Here is a 17,424-nt window from a genome sequence, read left to right as displayed (position 1 = left end):
AAGAGGAAATGCCCTTGAAATGGGTGTTCCAACAAGACAACGACCCCAAACACACCAGTAAACGTGCAACATCTTGGTTCCAAACCAACAAGATTGACGTTATGGAGTGGCCAGCCCAATCCCCGGATCTTAAGCGAATAGAAAACGTGTGGGGTGACATCAAAAATGCAGTTTCTGAGGCAAAACCAAGAAATAGAGAAGAACTGTGGAATGTAGTCCAATCATCCTGGGCTGGAATACCTGTTCACAGGTGTCAGAAGTTGGTTGACTCCATGCAACACAGATGTACAGCAGTTCTCAGAAACAGTGCTTATATAACTAAATATTAATTAAGTGATTCAAAGGAAAGCAAAATCTTCAAACATTTTTCAGTTTATATAGTGAATGTTTGAGTTTGTAAAGAAGAATACAAAACACTGCTATTTTTTTGAACAGTCTAATACTCACTTTTCTTAAATTTTTTTAGAGGAACACCACAAATTTGATATATTTTTCTTCATGTTTTGATTTGGAATAGAATGTGTAGTGTTCCCAATGCATTTGTGTGTATGGAAATAAAAGCTATTAGAGGGATTTTGAGCTTTATTCACTTTTTTCAACATACTGCTATTATTTTGAATACAACTGTATATATACATATATATATATACACACACACACACACACTTTAAAACTTCACTATGTTGATGCTTGAAAAGCAGTGCCAAGAACTAGCATTGCAAAGACCAACTGTATCATGTTTTCTATTCTAGGCATGTGCAAGGTTTTGGAAGTGGAAGAAGCTTCACACTGCTAAACAAAATCACATATAAAATAACTTGGTGAAGCCACTCATTTCAACATTTTTTACCTCAATGCATCCCTTGTATTAAGGTAAAAAATGTCTAGGCACGATATTCGTCTCCTCACTCTCCCTTATACTTACCTGAGCTCACATTTGATCCAGTGCTGTACCCATTGGGAGCTCTTCTCTTCTGGTCTCACTGGCTTTGCTGAGGCTGCCGGAGCCATTGGCTGCCGCTGCTGTCAATCAAAGCCAGTGACGAGGGAGCAGGGAACGGGTCGGAGTCCCGTTGTCTGTGTCTACAGATGCAGATGGCAGGGTTTAGAACGAGCACGCAGGTGGTCTTCCATAGGAAGCATTTTCCTATGGAGTAGGACCGAGCAGAGGATGTTTGGGGACACTCTGTGCAATTCCATTGCACAGAGCAGGTAAGTATCAACTGGTTTATTTGTTTTTTTTTTGTGTTTACAATCACTTTAATATAGTTGTGTTAGGTTCATTTCATTATGACTAATTCAGCTTTACTTTTGCAACATCATTTTAGACCACCCTGTATTAATAACTTTTCACGAAAAAACACACTGGGGACATTTAACATCAGTTTATTTCAATATTAGCACATTTACAGCAATTGCACAGGGAAGAGGTAAAATATTACGGACAATGCTAACCATATACATAATACTGGCAAAACGAAATACATTAGAAAGTGAATAGTGCATCGCAAGTATAAAAGCCTCAAACAAAAAAAAAAGTATCATACAATATCTTTACAAGTTTACAAAACATGACCAAGTTAACATTCCCACCTCTACAAAACCCTGTAGACACTGGGCTTTCTCGTGCTTCTCAGAGGGGCAAAGGATGGGAGGTTCCATGATCACTGGACCTCAAACATTTTCAGACTTTAAAGCAGGGACCTACAAGCAATTATTTTATCCCCCCCCCATCCACTTTAAAGGTGAACACTGACATACTACACTGTGTATGTGTGGTCTTACAGTTATAATGAAGATAAATTAGAGCTACCAATCTGGTGCATACCTTGTACAAGCTAGAGTCATTTTGGAGCAGACAAGGGATTTTGTACATCAAAGAGATGCAGCCTGAAACCCCCACTTTTATTACAGAGATTGTGAGCCACCAATAAGCATCAAATGATACTGCATTCACGTCAGAACCTCTGCACTGTCCCACTACTAAGCACCTCAGGTGACATTTAGCAGATGTACCCATTAGTGTCATCAAAAAAAAAAAAAAAGAAAAAAAAAAAACACAAACACCTATCAATGTGAGACAACATGTGAACAAAGTTCAGTATATTTGTACAACTGAGTAGGCACTGACTACTGACAGAAGATCAGGACAATCCTAAATGGCTACCAATTAACAAGCTAGATAAATGGCTACCAAGTCCATTTTTTCATATAAATCAATAATAAACATAGATATTTCATAAATTATTTGTCAGCAACATGTGAACTTCTACGGTATAACAAAAAAACCTATGTATTCTGGCATTTCCAAAGTAAACAGTCAAGGAAAGATAAATACGCCATCTGTATGGTATTATGTCTAGGCCAGTGATCACCAAACTGCGGACCTTTGCTTGCCTGCATGCAGCCCTTGGAACATTGTTGTTCCCACTGATATGAGGCAATATTCTTCTCACTAGCACAAACAATGAGTTACCATTCTTCCCAGAGACACAAACTGTGGGACACTATTCCTCCCACTGAAACCAATGATGGGACACTATACCTTCCACTGAAACCAATGATGGGGCACTATTCTTCCCACTGACACCAATAATGGGGCACTATTCCCCCCATTCACACTGATATGACAGGGCATTGATCCTCTTTCTACTGACCACAGGCATTATGTAATTGTTTTACTGAACAGCTTGAGATATTGTCTACTCCCACTGACACTGGGGAATTTTCTACTCCTACTGGCCACAGTCTGGCACCACCTAAAGTCTGAGGGATTGTAAACTGGCCCTTTGTCTAGAAAGTTTGGAGACCCCTGGTCTAGGCTAAATTTAATGCACATTGGCTGCTTATGTGAAAATAAGACATTTAAAGAATGAATCTCAGAAAGCCAGAAGAAAGTCAATTGCACAAATGCTCTTAGGAAAGAACTGTTATGAAAGAAGAAACTGGCACAACACATCTGGAATCTAGGCAATGATGAATATAGGAGGCTTCTAGTGAAGCTTGGTGCCAAAGATATCTGAGGACGCTTTAAAACAATGTCTAAAGAGGCCCTGTGTTGCGTATGACCTCACCTTTTGATTTCCCAATACAAATAAAAGAATGAAGGGGAAAAATTTGAGTTTTGGTCACAGTTTTCCTTTCAGGCACTTTGAAAGATGAGGCCCACAATATCGTAGACTGGTCACTAGAAACAAATAACAATGCATGTTTTCCAGTTATACTGTCAATTTAATATGTGATAATTTGTAGATTTCCTCTAAATTTGAATTTTGTCTTCCCAAATTGTTTATCAAGAGATATTTAAATTTAAATTAAGCCCATTTTAGCATTTCATAACTCCTGTCCCTTACCCCCCAAAATGATAACTGGCACAAAGAAAAAAAAATAACATCCCTCCAGTCCCGATACTTTTCTTATTTTACACATGATGTGGTCCTTTTTTGGGTGTCCATTTCATGGCCTGCATGATGTGGACGCCTCCTATTGCCTGTCCTGCAGATGGTTTCTCTCAGGATCCATAAAAGTGTGACTTAGAGAACAGACCAGCGGGCAAGTCTGCAGCACTCAATTAGTGCTCTCTACATCCAAAACAAAACAAACATGCATGATGGGCAGGGGAGGAGGGGCGGGTGGGTAGAGGGGTTTGTGCGGGGCTTCATGTTTTGGCTGGTGGTGAATTTAAAAAAATCCAGACAATTTAGTATACCATAGCGGTTATTAGGCTACCTGTCAAAATATTTACAATCCAAATCTTTATGCACCTTATGTTTATACTGGGGGACACACGAATTCACAACCCCGGCACAGTCAAACAGAAAAACTGTAAGTCAGCCCCCATTTAACCCCTATTCTAATCAGCTGGCCTGAGGGAGCTATACGCAGGGCCAGCATAAAACACAGAGGGGTGGCATATGATTCCTCAATGGACTCTACAGAAAAAAAAAAACAAAAAAACAATTTGTATGGCAAGTACAAATGTCTTTTTTTCTTACTTGTCCATTGAGGGACATGGGAATTCAGAAAGAGTCCAGACATCCAAAATTAGTGCAACTAAGAAGTGGAAAACAACCACTGACAGATCCAAGAAGGGACTAGGGACAGTCGGCAACTAAGGAATACCTGAAGGGCCAATGACCTAATCAGAACTAGGTGAGATGAAGTCTCCTGCAAGACTGGGAAATCTATGACCAAAGAAGGCTACAGAGGATCAACCTTGATACTCAAAACCAGGACAGGAAACCAAGAGATCTCCACCAAGGGAAAGGACTCCATGTGAAGGAACACTGAGTATGTACCAACAAGAGGCCGTGAAACTAAAAACCCACCAAAACAGCATCACAACCTGAAATGTAAAAAATAGACCGACAATCTAATAAGGTCAACAGAAATGATGGACAATAGGTACCCAGAGGGAACCTTGGACAAAAACAGGTCTACAAGCAAAAAGCAGCATGTCCCAAGCCTTATACTCTCATCCCTTGGGAATCAGGACAGAAGGTTCCATTATAAGAATAATGTTGAATGGCCAGACAACTAATCTGACGAGATATCCAAGGAAAGGGACAGTGTAATATCCCATAAGGATAATAAAGATAGCCAAAAGACCACGAAGACTTGTAACCCCCCCCCCCCCCCCCACGGAACCAACCATGAAGTCAACCTGAATGAAGAAGGGTAATAGGGTACAGGACAGGTATGCCTACAAGGGCAGAGATGAAGGTATTTCACAACTCCAGAATGAGGTGTCTCTGCGGCCTTAGAGAATAACTCTGCAGGCCCTGTTTTGATCAGGAACATGGTTCTAGAAATTATCTGATCCACTCATCTGGTTCAGCAAAGTAACCAGAGCTGTTTACTGAGGGGCGGGAACCTTAAACAAACAGCTAAGAACATTCACCTGATTACGGACAGACATGAGGAAGGGATCTGGAGTAGCTTCCCCAAGAGGCTGAGAATCAGCCATGAAAGAAGGACCTATCTTCCAGCTGAAATCACAGGGGATTATTGCACCCCCCAGTGATCATTTTTTCCTGCCATGCAGAGGATTAAGTGCACTCAGTTAAGTAAAGGCCCAATAACCCACCGAGTGTGGACTTCTTCAGCAAGGATTTCAGCTGAATAGCCTGACCCTTTGGTGATCAATATTTACCAACACTAGACACCTGTTAGGCCCCATCCATTCCAAGCTTGAACTTGTTAGGCCTTTAGAGTTCTGACTGCAAGAGTTCAGAAAGCGGACACTCTTCAGAGAAAGTCATAATGGGGATACCAGGACAAGGCACTAGGGTAGACATAAAGCTCAGAGCTTTGAGATCTAGGGATTAGATCCTCGTTAGGAAAGGGAGCACTAAAAACTGGTCATGGCAAAAGTTGCAGGTCAGGGGTCCTCCTGGAGAGGGTGAATGCTGAAGGGTACCAAGTACCATAAGGGGTCCAACAGTATCCAGATATAGAATTCTCCTGTAAAACCAGTGTAAGTCAGTGGGGGTATAATTCCTGAAGCCAGGTTCCCACTTAAAGTGGAGTTCCACTCAATCTATCAAAAAATAAAAGTCAGCAGCTACAAAAACTGTAGCTGCTGACTTTAAAAAACAGCCACTAACCTGTCCCTCGGTCCCGTGGTGTGTCCCCCGCAGCTCGTTTCACCGGTCGTCCTGTATTCAAGTTGCTGGCATCTTCAGTGTGGGCACCCGGCTGTGATAGCTTGCAGCTTCACAGCCGGGTACCCACTGCACATGCTCGAGTAGCACTGCACTTTGTGAATGGTCCTGTAGTCTTCTGGGACCTGTCACGTGTCCCAAAAGACTACAGGGAGGGAGGGAGGACACCTATTTCTGATCGAGGCGGCGATCGGACCAGGAGTGGGAGCGGGTGCTTGTCAAAATCGGGTACCCGCTCCCCAAAGGTGCCAATCCTTAATGGGGAGTGGGGGAGCAGTCCTTAAAGCGGAATTTCCCCTTTTGGGTGGACCTCCGCTTTAAGCAAGGATTTGGAAAAATACACTGCTGTGTGCAGTAACACAAAAACAATGCTGAGGAACAGCCCGGGAGGGAAACTACCCAAGGATCCTTCCAGATTTACAAAGACCTTGCCATAGTTGTAGAAGTGGGGGTACACATTTAGGCAGAAGGCTAATCAGAGGGGTAAGCTGACCTCTGACTTTGAGCCCATGAGCTGAGTGGGAGTTAGATTCTAGGGGCTATAGTTACCTGTCGCCAAAGTAGATAATGCAGGTCGGATTCCTCTCGGCGACCTCCTGCGTTGGGGAAGTGCACACTCTGGCTACCTTTGGCATAGCTAATCCCTGTGTGAAGAGCAGAGCTGAACATATGATGTCCCCTAAAGGCTAATTGGGTCAGATGCACTTTGGATACAACATTAGAGTCCTAACTATGAAGTCAGAATGCTCTCTGCATCTGTATGGACATCAGTCCTATACAAGACAAAAGCTTACATGCTTGTAACAAGCCATGACAACTAAAAAAGCACAAGGCTCCAGACATTTGCTCTAGAAGCCCAATGAAATAGGGATGTACTAAATGGTGGCGGGATTCCTTTTTAAGAAATCCACCTATTTTGACAAGCTTTGGCAGCTTAACTTTACTGATAACACAGGATAGAAGGCATCACCCAGTCAACTCAAACTAGGACTTGGGGTGGGACTCTAGTTATCAGTGGCATCCCGAAAGGGATGTTGAGGTGGATCACTGGTGCATCCTTGGCCGGAACAGATGACCAATTTACAAATTGACTTCCAAATACTGATATCATTTATGATTTCGAGTCCCAAAAGGCAAACAGGGGCTTCAGGCTTGGTTTGATTTAAAGGTCCAGTAGGGTCAGAATCAGACTCTGCAGAGGATAGAATGGGAGCGAGGGCTTAGAGGTTCTGTGGGCAGAGAGCCCCAGTAGCTGAGCACAGCTAGAAAGGTGGACATGGAAGTGTGGACAGGAGGTCAGCCTTGGCCTCCCCCAGCAGAGCTTAAGAAGACACCAAATATGGCAACCTTATAACAATAGGTGTCCCAGATTCTGGATTACAGGAATTGGTTTCTTCTGGGCATACTGGGTAAATGCCCCCAGAACCACTAGGGGAATAAGGGCGGAGGAACTGTCTTCTGTGTCTTTGAGAAGCCATGTTGTGTTCTCGCAGTGGTAATGCAATTAGGCCCAATGTGGGGCAGGGCTTCAGGTGCTCACAAACTAGGACAGCTAGTGCTGACAGGGGTTTCAGAAGGCCAGAGGGGACCAAGTCATTGAAGGCAGGCAGTGGATACAGACCTGAGTTCCATGTTGTGCTTCAGGAGCAAAGGAACAGACTGAATGGCAGCTAAAAGAACAGAGCATTCTGCCTAGCAGTTGACATGGTAAAATCAGCGGTGGCAGGATGTTTGAAAAACTGCCCAGCAGTGCAAACAATGAGGTAGTTCTAGGTGTTTCAGCCCAACCAGTCTTAATCACTAAGTCTTCAGAGACAGGATCACACATGGAGCTATGCCACAGCTATGGACCTAAAAACTAACACAGTACACCAAAGCCTGGAAATGCCATAATGCAGAGCCCAGTGCCCAAACTATTCCTGGCTATCCCTGCATGTCCAGTATAGTGAAGTCCAAGTACAGCCTCCAAAGCTAATGCTAAAGAAAAGCTGATCCAGATAGCTGCTATAAAAACCAGCTGAAGCAGATAGAGTGCATCCAGAAAGCATTCAGTGCTTAACTTTTACCACATTTTGTTATGTTATAGCTTTATTGTCCGTTCTGGATGCACTGACTGTAGCAAGGAAATTTGATTGAAGTCAATGCTTAAAAAAACATTCCACAAAGCAAGAAAGGTTACCATAATAAGGTAGAGAGAGCCAGAGCTGAAGAAAAGGCATCCAACCTCCTAGGATACTAGCTAAAAAAAAAAAAAAAAAAAAAAAAAAGCCATGCCGGTTAGAGGAGGGATTATATGGGGCAGGCTTACACTTTGTTTGCCAGTGTTCCAATCTCCTAAAGGCAGCTGTATAACCCGAATGTTTCTGAATTCTTGAGCCCCTCAACTGACAAACAAGAAAGAAAGAAAGCATCAGTAGAACATCAAATTATTTTAAAACCAGATTGTTACCCTTTTTCCTTGATTACCAACAAAAGTGGAAGGGGTACTGCTGACCAACCAATATACATATTAAAGGTGTCATCAGACTCAAAAAAAGAGAAGAATCATGAGGATTCTAAAGAATTGGCCACAAGTATACTTTTACTTACATATACATACACAGTGCAATATGACAATACATTTTTCTAAGGCTTGCTTTCTATAAATATAATCTTATTTGATATAGACTCCTTTTATTATAATCTGGTGGACAAAATCATTTACAGGTTTTATATCATTTTATGTTTAGAGAAATATTCTGCAAGACTGATTGAGATTTAGCTCACCTTTGATAATGAATTGGCTGAATGGGATCTTGTTATCCACATGGGTACATAACATGTGCATTCCCATTTACAGAACAAATCGGGGCTCTGTTTGCCATAAAAAAAGATTTTATATATACATAACTGAACATGCGGTGTATGACTGTAAAAAGTCAAAAGTGTTGTCTACATTCAACATACAGAAGAGAAAAACATATCAGTGCTCTCAGTTCTTCCAGTTTGGGGTCTCCAACTTCTACAATATCCATATCCAAAGTGGATACCATAATCAAACTCAATTCTCAATTGTATAATTTTTGATTTGCTGCATAATACACATGCATGCTTTTAACCTAATCTTTTTGTTTTACTTAAAATGAAATGAAAAGAAAAACAAATACACACACACACAAACAATATATGTATCGGCAGTATATACAGTTTTGAAAAAACATTACAGGGCAGTCTAAATGAAAAATGTAAAATAAAGTTATTCCTATTTTTCATGTTAAAACACTTTGTCCTCTGGTATGCATTCAAGTCTTAACATTAATATCCAAATCCTTCTATTCCTTTCATTATTACACTAGGTCATGGTTAGACTGCGCATTCTCAAAACCTATTGGTAGCGCAAAAGAAAAATCTGATTAATTTTATGGTTTTTGCTCTTGTATTTGGCTACGAAGTGTCACAATTTCAAAATCCTTAAGAAGAACCAAAACACGTTGTCTCATTTTATACTCATACCTTCACTGGTAACGTTCTGATCATTTGCTATTGATTAGCTATTGTTTACAGAACATGTAAGCTCTGACATGTTCTGGGCACTTTTAATATGGCAAAAAAGGTATCCAAGTAACTAGGCAAAGCAGTAATTAGGTTGGGAGACCAACACAATATTACCAAGATATTGTCACAGGAGGGCATACATAGAAATATATTTTTCCTACTCCTTAAACCCGCTACAATTTTATTTGTGTCTTGACAAACAATAAATAGTGCTTCTAATTGACATATTTTGCCTTCCCTGGTTCCTCCAACCTCCCCCCCCCCCCATCACAATCCATCAACATGTTATTGATAAAAAAAGAGAACCTTTCCTTTTTATTACATTCCTTATTTTATTTACCTGAGACATCATCACTAGGTCCCTTGGTATCTCTATACAATGCAAGGCTGGCAGGGTGCTGTACATATAGTAGCTTCCTGAAAACAGGAAGCTGTGGTAATGCCCAAATGTGATGCTGAGCCTCTGATTGAAATCAGTGAAATCCAATGAATGAAAAGGGTGAGCCAGGGAAAGTCTGGTTGGGGAGGAAAGAGTTCTATAATGCTGGACTTCCTCCAGACAGGAAATGAAGTGGGCTCTAGCTGACTTTCTGCAGTTTAGAACACACGCTTACTAATTTACTATTATAAAAATACATTTACATTGATATCATTAGTTCACTACTTAGTAGATTTAAAATTCATATATTCAAAGTTGTTAGGCTTCATCACCGTGATAAAGCAGTATTCTAACATTTTAAGAGCTGCTAGCATTTAAAATCCACTACATGTTATTTTTGTTACTTCACAATTTTATGGTTTTATTATGGGCTAACATCACAACATTTTACTGCTCCTACGTCCCTCATTTACTGTTAAATATTTTAAAAGAAAATCTTAATTTTTGGTAAAACTCTCTAATTGAATTTTACCTTTTTTGCTCCCCCTGATTCAGCATACATTAGTCACAACTATTAAATAACAATCCACATGTCATCACCCTTCCTTCCTAGCCCCCATTAGTCCATTTCAGATCTAGGAAAGAAAGCACTGAGAATCCACGTCTGTGAACGTAATGTCCATATTGGGTTGCTTAGTCAGAAGTGCCATTAAAGAAAAAAAAAAAAAAACTTGGAAAATGACATTGAAGCAACATGACAAGGTTTTCTCCTCAGCCATTACCATCATACGTATGAGTGCACTTTGGCTGAGGGAAGCCATACTTGCAAACAATTCATCTGCTTGTTGTGCGACAACCCATCATACAGCTGAGCTAAGGTGAATGACTATGACTGACCAATCAAAGGCTTATATACACTGAACAGGAAATATAAATCTGAATTGAGATTCAAGGGGGGCAATTTCTACCTTACAGCTAATAGCCAAGGAATATTCACATTTTCAGTGTTCTAAAAGACATTACTATCTGGCACCATTTCACTTGTAACAATTTAAAGCTGAACTCCAGGTAGATAAAATCAAGACACATTAATGCAGCTATGTATTCATTAATACACTAATAAATATTTTTTTAACACAACTACTATTAAATATCTGCATTGGACTTGATATCAACTATTTGCAATCTCCTATAGAGCAGCACTCAGACTGGGAGAGGAAGAGGCAGTCTGCAAGCCAATCAGTTGTGCTGCATGCAAATATATTGTCAATGAACATGCTGACAGGAAGAGACAAAAGAAAGAACAGAAGGATAACGTAACTATAATAGAGAAAACAGCGTCATTTGTCTGACTGTGCTGTATAGCAGGGCTGAGGAAATCTTAAAACTGGATGGACAGAAATACAAACCCTTTTGGCAGGTGAAACAAATCCTTTACATGTATTTCATATTTGTATTTATCTGCTTGCTTGGAGTTCAGCTTTAAGAAATAAACAAATGTCAAATGACTGCTGAAGGTGAGGTGCTAGAGCAGTATTAAACTGGACTGTCTTGTAGATATGCCATGATTACCAGTTTACCATTTGTCTCATGCACCCTTTATTAAGCAATCACATATATAAGAGAATTTCACTTTTACAGGCCAATCCAAAACCAAGGAGGGGGGGTAGAATTGGATTATTTGCAAAATATTGGGGCAAAAAGGAAGTGCTCCCTAAAGTACGTAGATGACTCTTGTGATAAGTATTTAGTTCGTAGTGTTTATGAGTTATTCCATCCATCTTACAGGTAAGGAGCAAGTTAACGAGCTATAACTACTAGTGAGTATGGATTATAACCAACTGTCTTTCAAAAAATTTAGAATAACTTATGTGGAAAAACTGGAAAAGTCCATTTCCTCTTAATTACAGTATGTTTAATATAGCCTTAAATAAGAACTACATTTCATCCAAGTTACTTAAAACACATAAAACCTATGGGCCCCGTGTACAAAAGCAACCTTTTTTCTTAGTCCACTAAAAGCTATAGGAGCACGTTCTACTGCGCATTTTCATACATGAGGCCATATTAGTTTGATTCACTGTATTTTAATGGCTGCAGTCCAAGCATGCTATGTGTTACTTGTCCCTTAACTGCAGGAGACTTCAATGGTTACTAAACCCGAGTGCAAAGACAGCCAATAGATTTCTCCCACTCCTTCAAACTCTTTAGGAAAGTCGGTAACAAGCTTGTATTCAGGTGTTCAATTCCTAAGCAGCCTTGGTGAGAAGTCACACTAATGTTGTACCAAATGATTCTTTAGTGCATGCTCAGTTTATGCAGGCATCGTCTCCAAGAACAGAAAAAGAAAATAAGTCATATATATGCATGAATTCATTCATATTTACAGAGGGAGGTTGTGTGGTAAACCTCAGGAAACATTTGGGAGACCCTAAGTTTCCACTTTTCCATAAGTTCCTTCGGGAGGCCTGTAATGCTTTGGGAAAGCCTTCAGCTGCAGACTGTTAAATGCATATTTGCGACATCCCACGTTCTTCATGGTGTTTTCCCGGCGACAGCCCTCACTGGGGAGAAAACAGGCAGAAAAAGTAAACTAAAACCTGGACAAACAGTGAAAACATGCACAAAGCAGACACTTAAAGCACACTATGGATGCTAAAGGATGCAGATGCATGTTAATAGAGTGGTATGTGCAGACCAGCTTTACAAGCAGGATTTTTTTTTTTTGTGGAATAAAAAGCTTTAGGTATTGCATTTTATGTTCACATGTAAAGCATGATAAAAGCAAGGTAAACCAGCTTTGCTATACTGTACCTGAGAGGTAAATAAACAATAAAAATGCTGACTAAAAAAACAACCATTAAAAAGACATGATGTGTCACATGGGTCATGGAAAAAAACCCAAAAAAACATAATCTGACCCAGGCTTTTGTAACCTCTGGTGTACCAATTGTGACCTAGTGAACAAAGTATTAAGCACCATGGAATAGGTATACAAACAAGGTAAGACTTGTTGAGAATAAATTTGTGGCCTCCTAACAGTACTTCTTTGTAAACTCTAGACAATAATATTTTAAGGAAAATAATACACAGTTATTGCAATAGAACTAACCTCTACGATGCTTCCTGGCAGTGAAGAGCTGGCTGCCTGTGGCCTTCAGGACACAGCTGTATGGCCCATGACACTGTGCTTAATGTAATGGGATTATGAGAGATAATACAGAAGTAGTAAACTATTGCCAATCACTGTTTGTCAAAAAGTACAGTCTTACTGCTGTGGAAACAGCCTCAAAATTTCTGTCCAGGAGTGGTGGAAGCAGAACTGACAGAAGGATACATGATGATGGGGCTTAATATTACAAGCAGCAGAATGCTTGTAGAAGTAGCAGGTTCTAGTATATGTAGCATGTTATACAGACAAGTATGTACTATGTATGATACCTTGTAAAAACCAATCAAATTGCAAAGCTTGGTATGCTTCCATTTTAGCAGACACCAGGTGATTCCATAATATTCTAAATGCTATTTAAGTAACAGTGGTATGACTAAATCAACAAAAATACTTACCACTGATTTTAACCTTAGATTATTTCTAAAATATGGAAGTATATACAGTAATAAACCAATCACAATACAAATCGGTAGCACCTGGATGTCTTGCCCACACTTAAAGGTATTAGAACTAATCCCTCCTATCATTTTCAGCAAAGGAAGCTGCCATCTTAGCCTCTGTTTGATCTGTAACTGTCATGGTACTGCACATTTGATCAGCTATGACAGCAGCCATTTGATGGCTGACAGTTTGGTTGACAACACAAGCAAATGTGACAGTTAGCATTTCCACCATGCCAGCAATGTAACCGTTTTTTGAAATGGTAAAAGGATTAGTTCACCTTTAGTAACATGTTACACCCACATTCAGGGTGTAGCATGTAACATGTTACGAATGGACCGGTCCCCAAACCCCCGATCTCAGTTGTGACACCTAGGGGGGATCTTCTCCTCCCCGCTAGCTGTCGCAATTTTCTGCCCGCCCAGTTGCCTCACTCATTCACGGTATTCTGTGAATTGGAAAACTACAAACTCCAACAGCCTTTGCAGCTCCACATCGCCACGGCAGTTCATTGAGCCTTCCTGTCAGTATCTGCTGCCTGTACGGGATGTGCGAGCAAGCAGATATACAGACAGGTCAGGGAGAGACCTGCATGGCACCAGCGATCTGCTGATCACTGGTACAATGTATTACAGGCTCCAAAAACAAAAAATAATAAATGCACATTTTTTTAAATGCAAAATATGTACATTTAATATTTTTTGTTAGAAGGTGAATTTAACCTTTAAATTGATGGGTTTAGTTCCACTTTAGGAAAACATTTTAGAGTAAGGGGTGTTAGGCTGGCCATAGACCAGTCGAAAACCAAATATTCTCTGGACCGAAAAACGAAAATGGTGCATATGATTGTGCCATCATTTGTTTAGTTTTTATAAACAAAATCCAGCATGTTGGATCAGGCACCTTCGATTGCGACAGCTGGTACACTGATGATGCCAAAAATAAACAACCAAGATTTTTTGTTTGGTTTTTGACTTATCTATGGCCTGCTTTAGTGTAATTCACAGAACTAGTAAATTGAATTTTATGTGAAATTTCAGGCAATTTGCCACCTCATTGTTAAAATGTTTAAAGTGTGGTTTCAGTTTCTCCTGCACCTATCAGATTTGTATGTGCACAAGACCAGTTTGCAAAAGTAAAATACTATTCTACTGGATGGTAACCATACGTGTGATACAAATGGTCTCTACTGTATCACAGAAGTCAGCGAATATCATGCATATAAAACTCCAGTAAAGCAAACTTTATTATTCAAGCTATCAAAAACCCAATTTAGTACAAGCATCTACTTTATACTGTTCATACAAATATAAACCCACCACAGCCACCAATCCCATAAAACGTAAACTCCCGACAGATTTGTTATGTTTTTGTCCCATTTATTGTACATAGAGTTGAAATAAAATATTTGAAATGTCTGAAAGCATGTCTAACTTTGGCATATTAAAGGATAAAGGAAGCATATAACATCACAGGCTGTAATATTCATTCAGTTCTGTGCAGAAGGCACTTTTTTGGACCATACCATTGCCCCACCACCCATCTCAACACCAAATGGTTTCACAATGGATTTTTCGTGAGGCAACACTAAACCTCAAAATAGCAAAGTTGCCCCATGTAGTGGTGCAATTACAATTCTGTGTAGACTCTACTGCAGGACTAGTCTAACAACTGTCATAACAAGGAAATGGAGGAGGCAGAAAGTTGGGAAGAACAGTTTGATTTTTCGCTTTAAAAAAAGTTACATAAAAATAAATACTTTTTAAACAGCATGCATCTGAGGGAGATTCAATCACTGTAGAGTTCAGTCAATTTAAAATGTACTCTAAAGCAATTACAGAGCCACTAAGGGCCCCAAAAAACAAAAAAGTATAGTTTTCCCAGATAAGCATCTATGCTTTGGAAAGCAGGCATGAGCCATGTGAAATGGCAAGAGCAGGTGCGATACAAAATCTAATAGAATACTGTATCTGTTGGTACATAAGCTACAAAGCGATAGTTGCATGTATTGCATTTGCATGATTTAAATACAGAGCAGCATCAAGACATGGAGGTATGTAGTCATGAGGAAGCTATATATACAAAAACCGTTTGCTCCATTCCACTGAGCTGTCCCAGACTCCAAGAGTAAAATAGTAAGGCATAGATCTAGGGTACAGCTCAATTATTTCCCTTGGGTGTCCCTTTTCCCGTCCCCAGGGGGGTTCACACTTCCAGGTATACACATCTCTGCCCAGTCTTCATTTGCAACGAAATCTGGCCACCAGGTATGCTATGCTGAGGAACAGCCACACTATAAGTAAGTTAGGGCTGAGTGCTAACAAAGGGACAGAGTAAAGGAGGCTGGGGTCCAGCCTGAAATCTCGGATCGGAACCAAGCCACTCAAGTTCTTCTGGGTGACTATTTCTCGCGTTCCAATGCTGTGAAGAGGATAACGTTCGGGGGAGGGGGGGGGGAGCAAAAGAAAAAGGATTATGGGAATTAAATTAAAATGAAGAAACATACAGTGGAGAAAATAAAGAAGCAGGAGGGAGGACGCAACATAAAGAGAACAAGTTAGAAATGGACAGTATATTTGTAGGACAAAGGTAAAAGTGATATAAGTAAAATAAGTTTAGCAGATTAGCAGAGTAAAAAAGGAGAGAAAAGAGAGAACAGAAAGAGAAAAAACATAAGAAAAAAGCATTGTAAACTAGTGAAGAGTAAAAGAAACAGACTTCTGGTAGGCTTTCATGTTTGATCTAGCTGTGACAGCCACTAGTCCATGCTACCATGCATCAACATGCTGCAAAGCAGTGGCAATCTGAAATGCAAGCGGACCATGAACAACCTTTACAGGATTTGACCCTTTCAGCTTTGAAGATGACATTTTATACTACCGTGATAGTAACTTATATGGTGGGATTGGAGAGTTAATGAGATACTGGTAATTACTGCAGAGATCGAGCTGAAAAATACCTATTTTGATGATGAGGTGTGAATACGCACTAATCATAAATATCTCACTGCAACACTTTTCTTAGCTAGGTTTAATATGGACAGGGCTACACATTAAATATTACAAGAAACGTTATGAATTATGCCTAAAGTGGAATTCCAAGCTCTTACTAAGCCTAAAAAGGACACAACCCTCTTCGGACTCTTCTTCTAACTACCCTGTACAAGGAAGATGCTTGTACTTGCTTATTCTTAGGTTGCTCTGGTTCGGTCATGTGATTGGGTCCCAGTGGTGGCTTGAGGGGAATGGAGAGACAGTAGACAGTGGATGACCCATAGAAAGCCTATGGGAGACGTCACTGCCCAGGCATTCCATCCATTATCAGTGCTTTCTCTTCTTTCTTGAAGCCAGTCGCTGGGAAGATCACGTGACCAGCCTGGAGAGCTCTCAAAATGGGCAAGTATAAGGATTGTTTTCTACAGGGTAGTTAGTACAGGAGTCAGAAGAGGTGGGAGCAGTTTTATGTTTAGTTAGTAAGAGCCTGGGAATTCCACTTTAAGCTGGTTTTGACATACAGATTAAACACTTTACAGTCAGTGTCTAGTATTCTTAGCAAGTGGGATGCTTTAAGGGTACATACATGTGACAAAAGTGACATATTGGCTTGGATGTTACTCCACTTCCTCAAACTCAACCTTTCCAAAACTGAGCTCCTGGTATTCCCCACTGCCCACCACCCCCACTGACTTCACCATAAATATCGCTAACACCATCCTCAGTCCATCCCCTCACGCCAGGGTACTAGGGGTAATCCTAGACTCCCATCTGTCCTTCCAGCCCCAGATCCAATCACTGACAAAATCATGTAGACTTCACCTCTGCAACATCTCCAAGATATGACCGTTTCTAACCTCGTAAACCACTAAGCAACTCATTCACTCCCTTGTCATATTACGCCTCAACTACTGTAACTCCCTCCTCATTGGCCTACCTCTTCGCAGTTTATCCCCACTCCAGTCTATCATGAACACTGCTGCCAGACTCATCCACCTTACTAACCATTCTGTATCTGCCACCCCTCTCTGCCAATCCCTCCACTGGCTCCCAGTTGCCCAACAGAAAAAATTCAAAACACTAACAATGACATATAAAGCCATCCACAACACTGCCCAATTTACATAACCGATCTGGTCTCTAAATATCAACCTAACCATACACTCCGCAAGACCTCCTACTCTCTAGCTCCCTTATCTCCTCCTCCCATGCTCGTCTCCAAGACTTCTCCAGGGCGTCACC

At 40.5% G+C, this 17,424-nt stretch overlaps 1 protein-coding gene across 8 annotated transcripts in view; it reads right to left on the bottom strand.

Moving 5' to 3' along the window:
- Positions 1-1,370: 1,370 nt before the first annotated feature.
- INPP4A (inositol polyphosphate-4-phosphatase type I A) overlaps positions 1,371-17,424 on the bottom strand; it is a 173,627-nt gene continuing 157,573 nt past the window's right edge. For 6 of the 8 annotated variants that reach the window (XM_089693465.1, XM_089693462.1, XM_089693464.1 and 3 more), the window contains one exon: positions 14,418-15,610. In XM_089693465.1, the coding sequence (XP_089549591.1) occupies positions 15,430-15,610 (181 nt within the window). In that variant the 3' untranslated portion in view covers positions 14,418-15,429. Of the gene's footprint in view, positions 12,141-14,417; positions 15,611-17,424 lie in introns of those variants that run through there. The other 2 variants (XM_089693466.1, XM_089693469.1) reach the window with 1 other exon arrangement.

Source organism: Staurois parvus, unplaced genomic scaffold (genome assembly GCF_062004578.1).
Source record: "Staurois parvus isolate SC_StPar_1 unplaced genomic scaffold, SC_StPar_1.0 ptg000634l, whole genome shotgun sequence".
Classification (NCBI taxonomy): Eukaryota; Metazoa; Chordata; class Amphibia; order Anura; family Ranidae; genus Staurois; species Staurois parvus.
The sequence above is the reverse complement of the archived record's forward strand: the minus strand, read 5'-3'. Positions and strand labels throughout refer to the sequence as shown.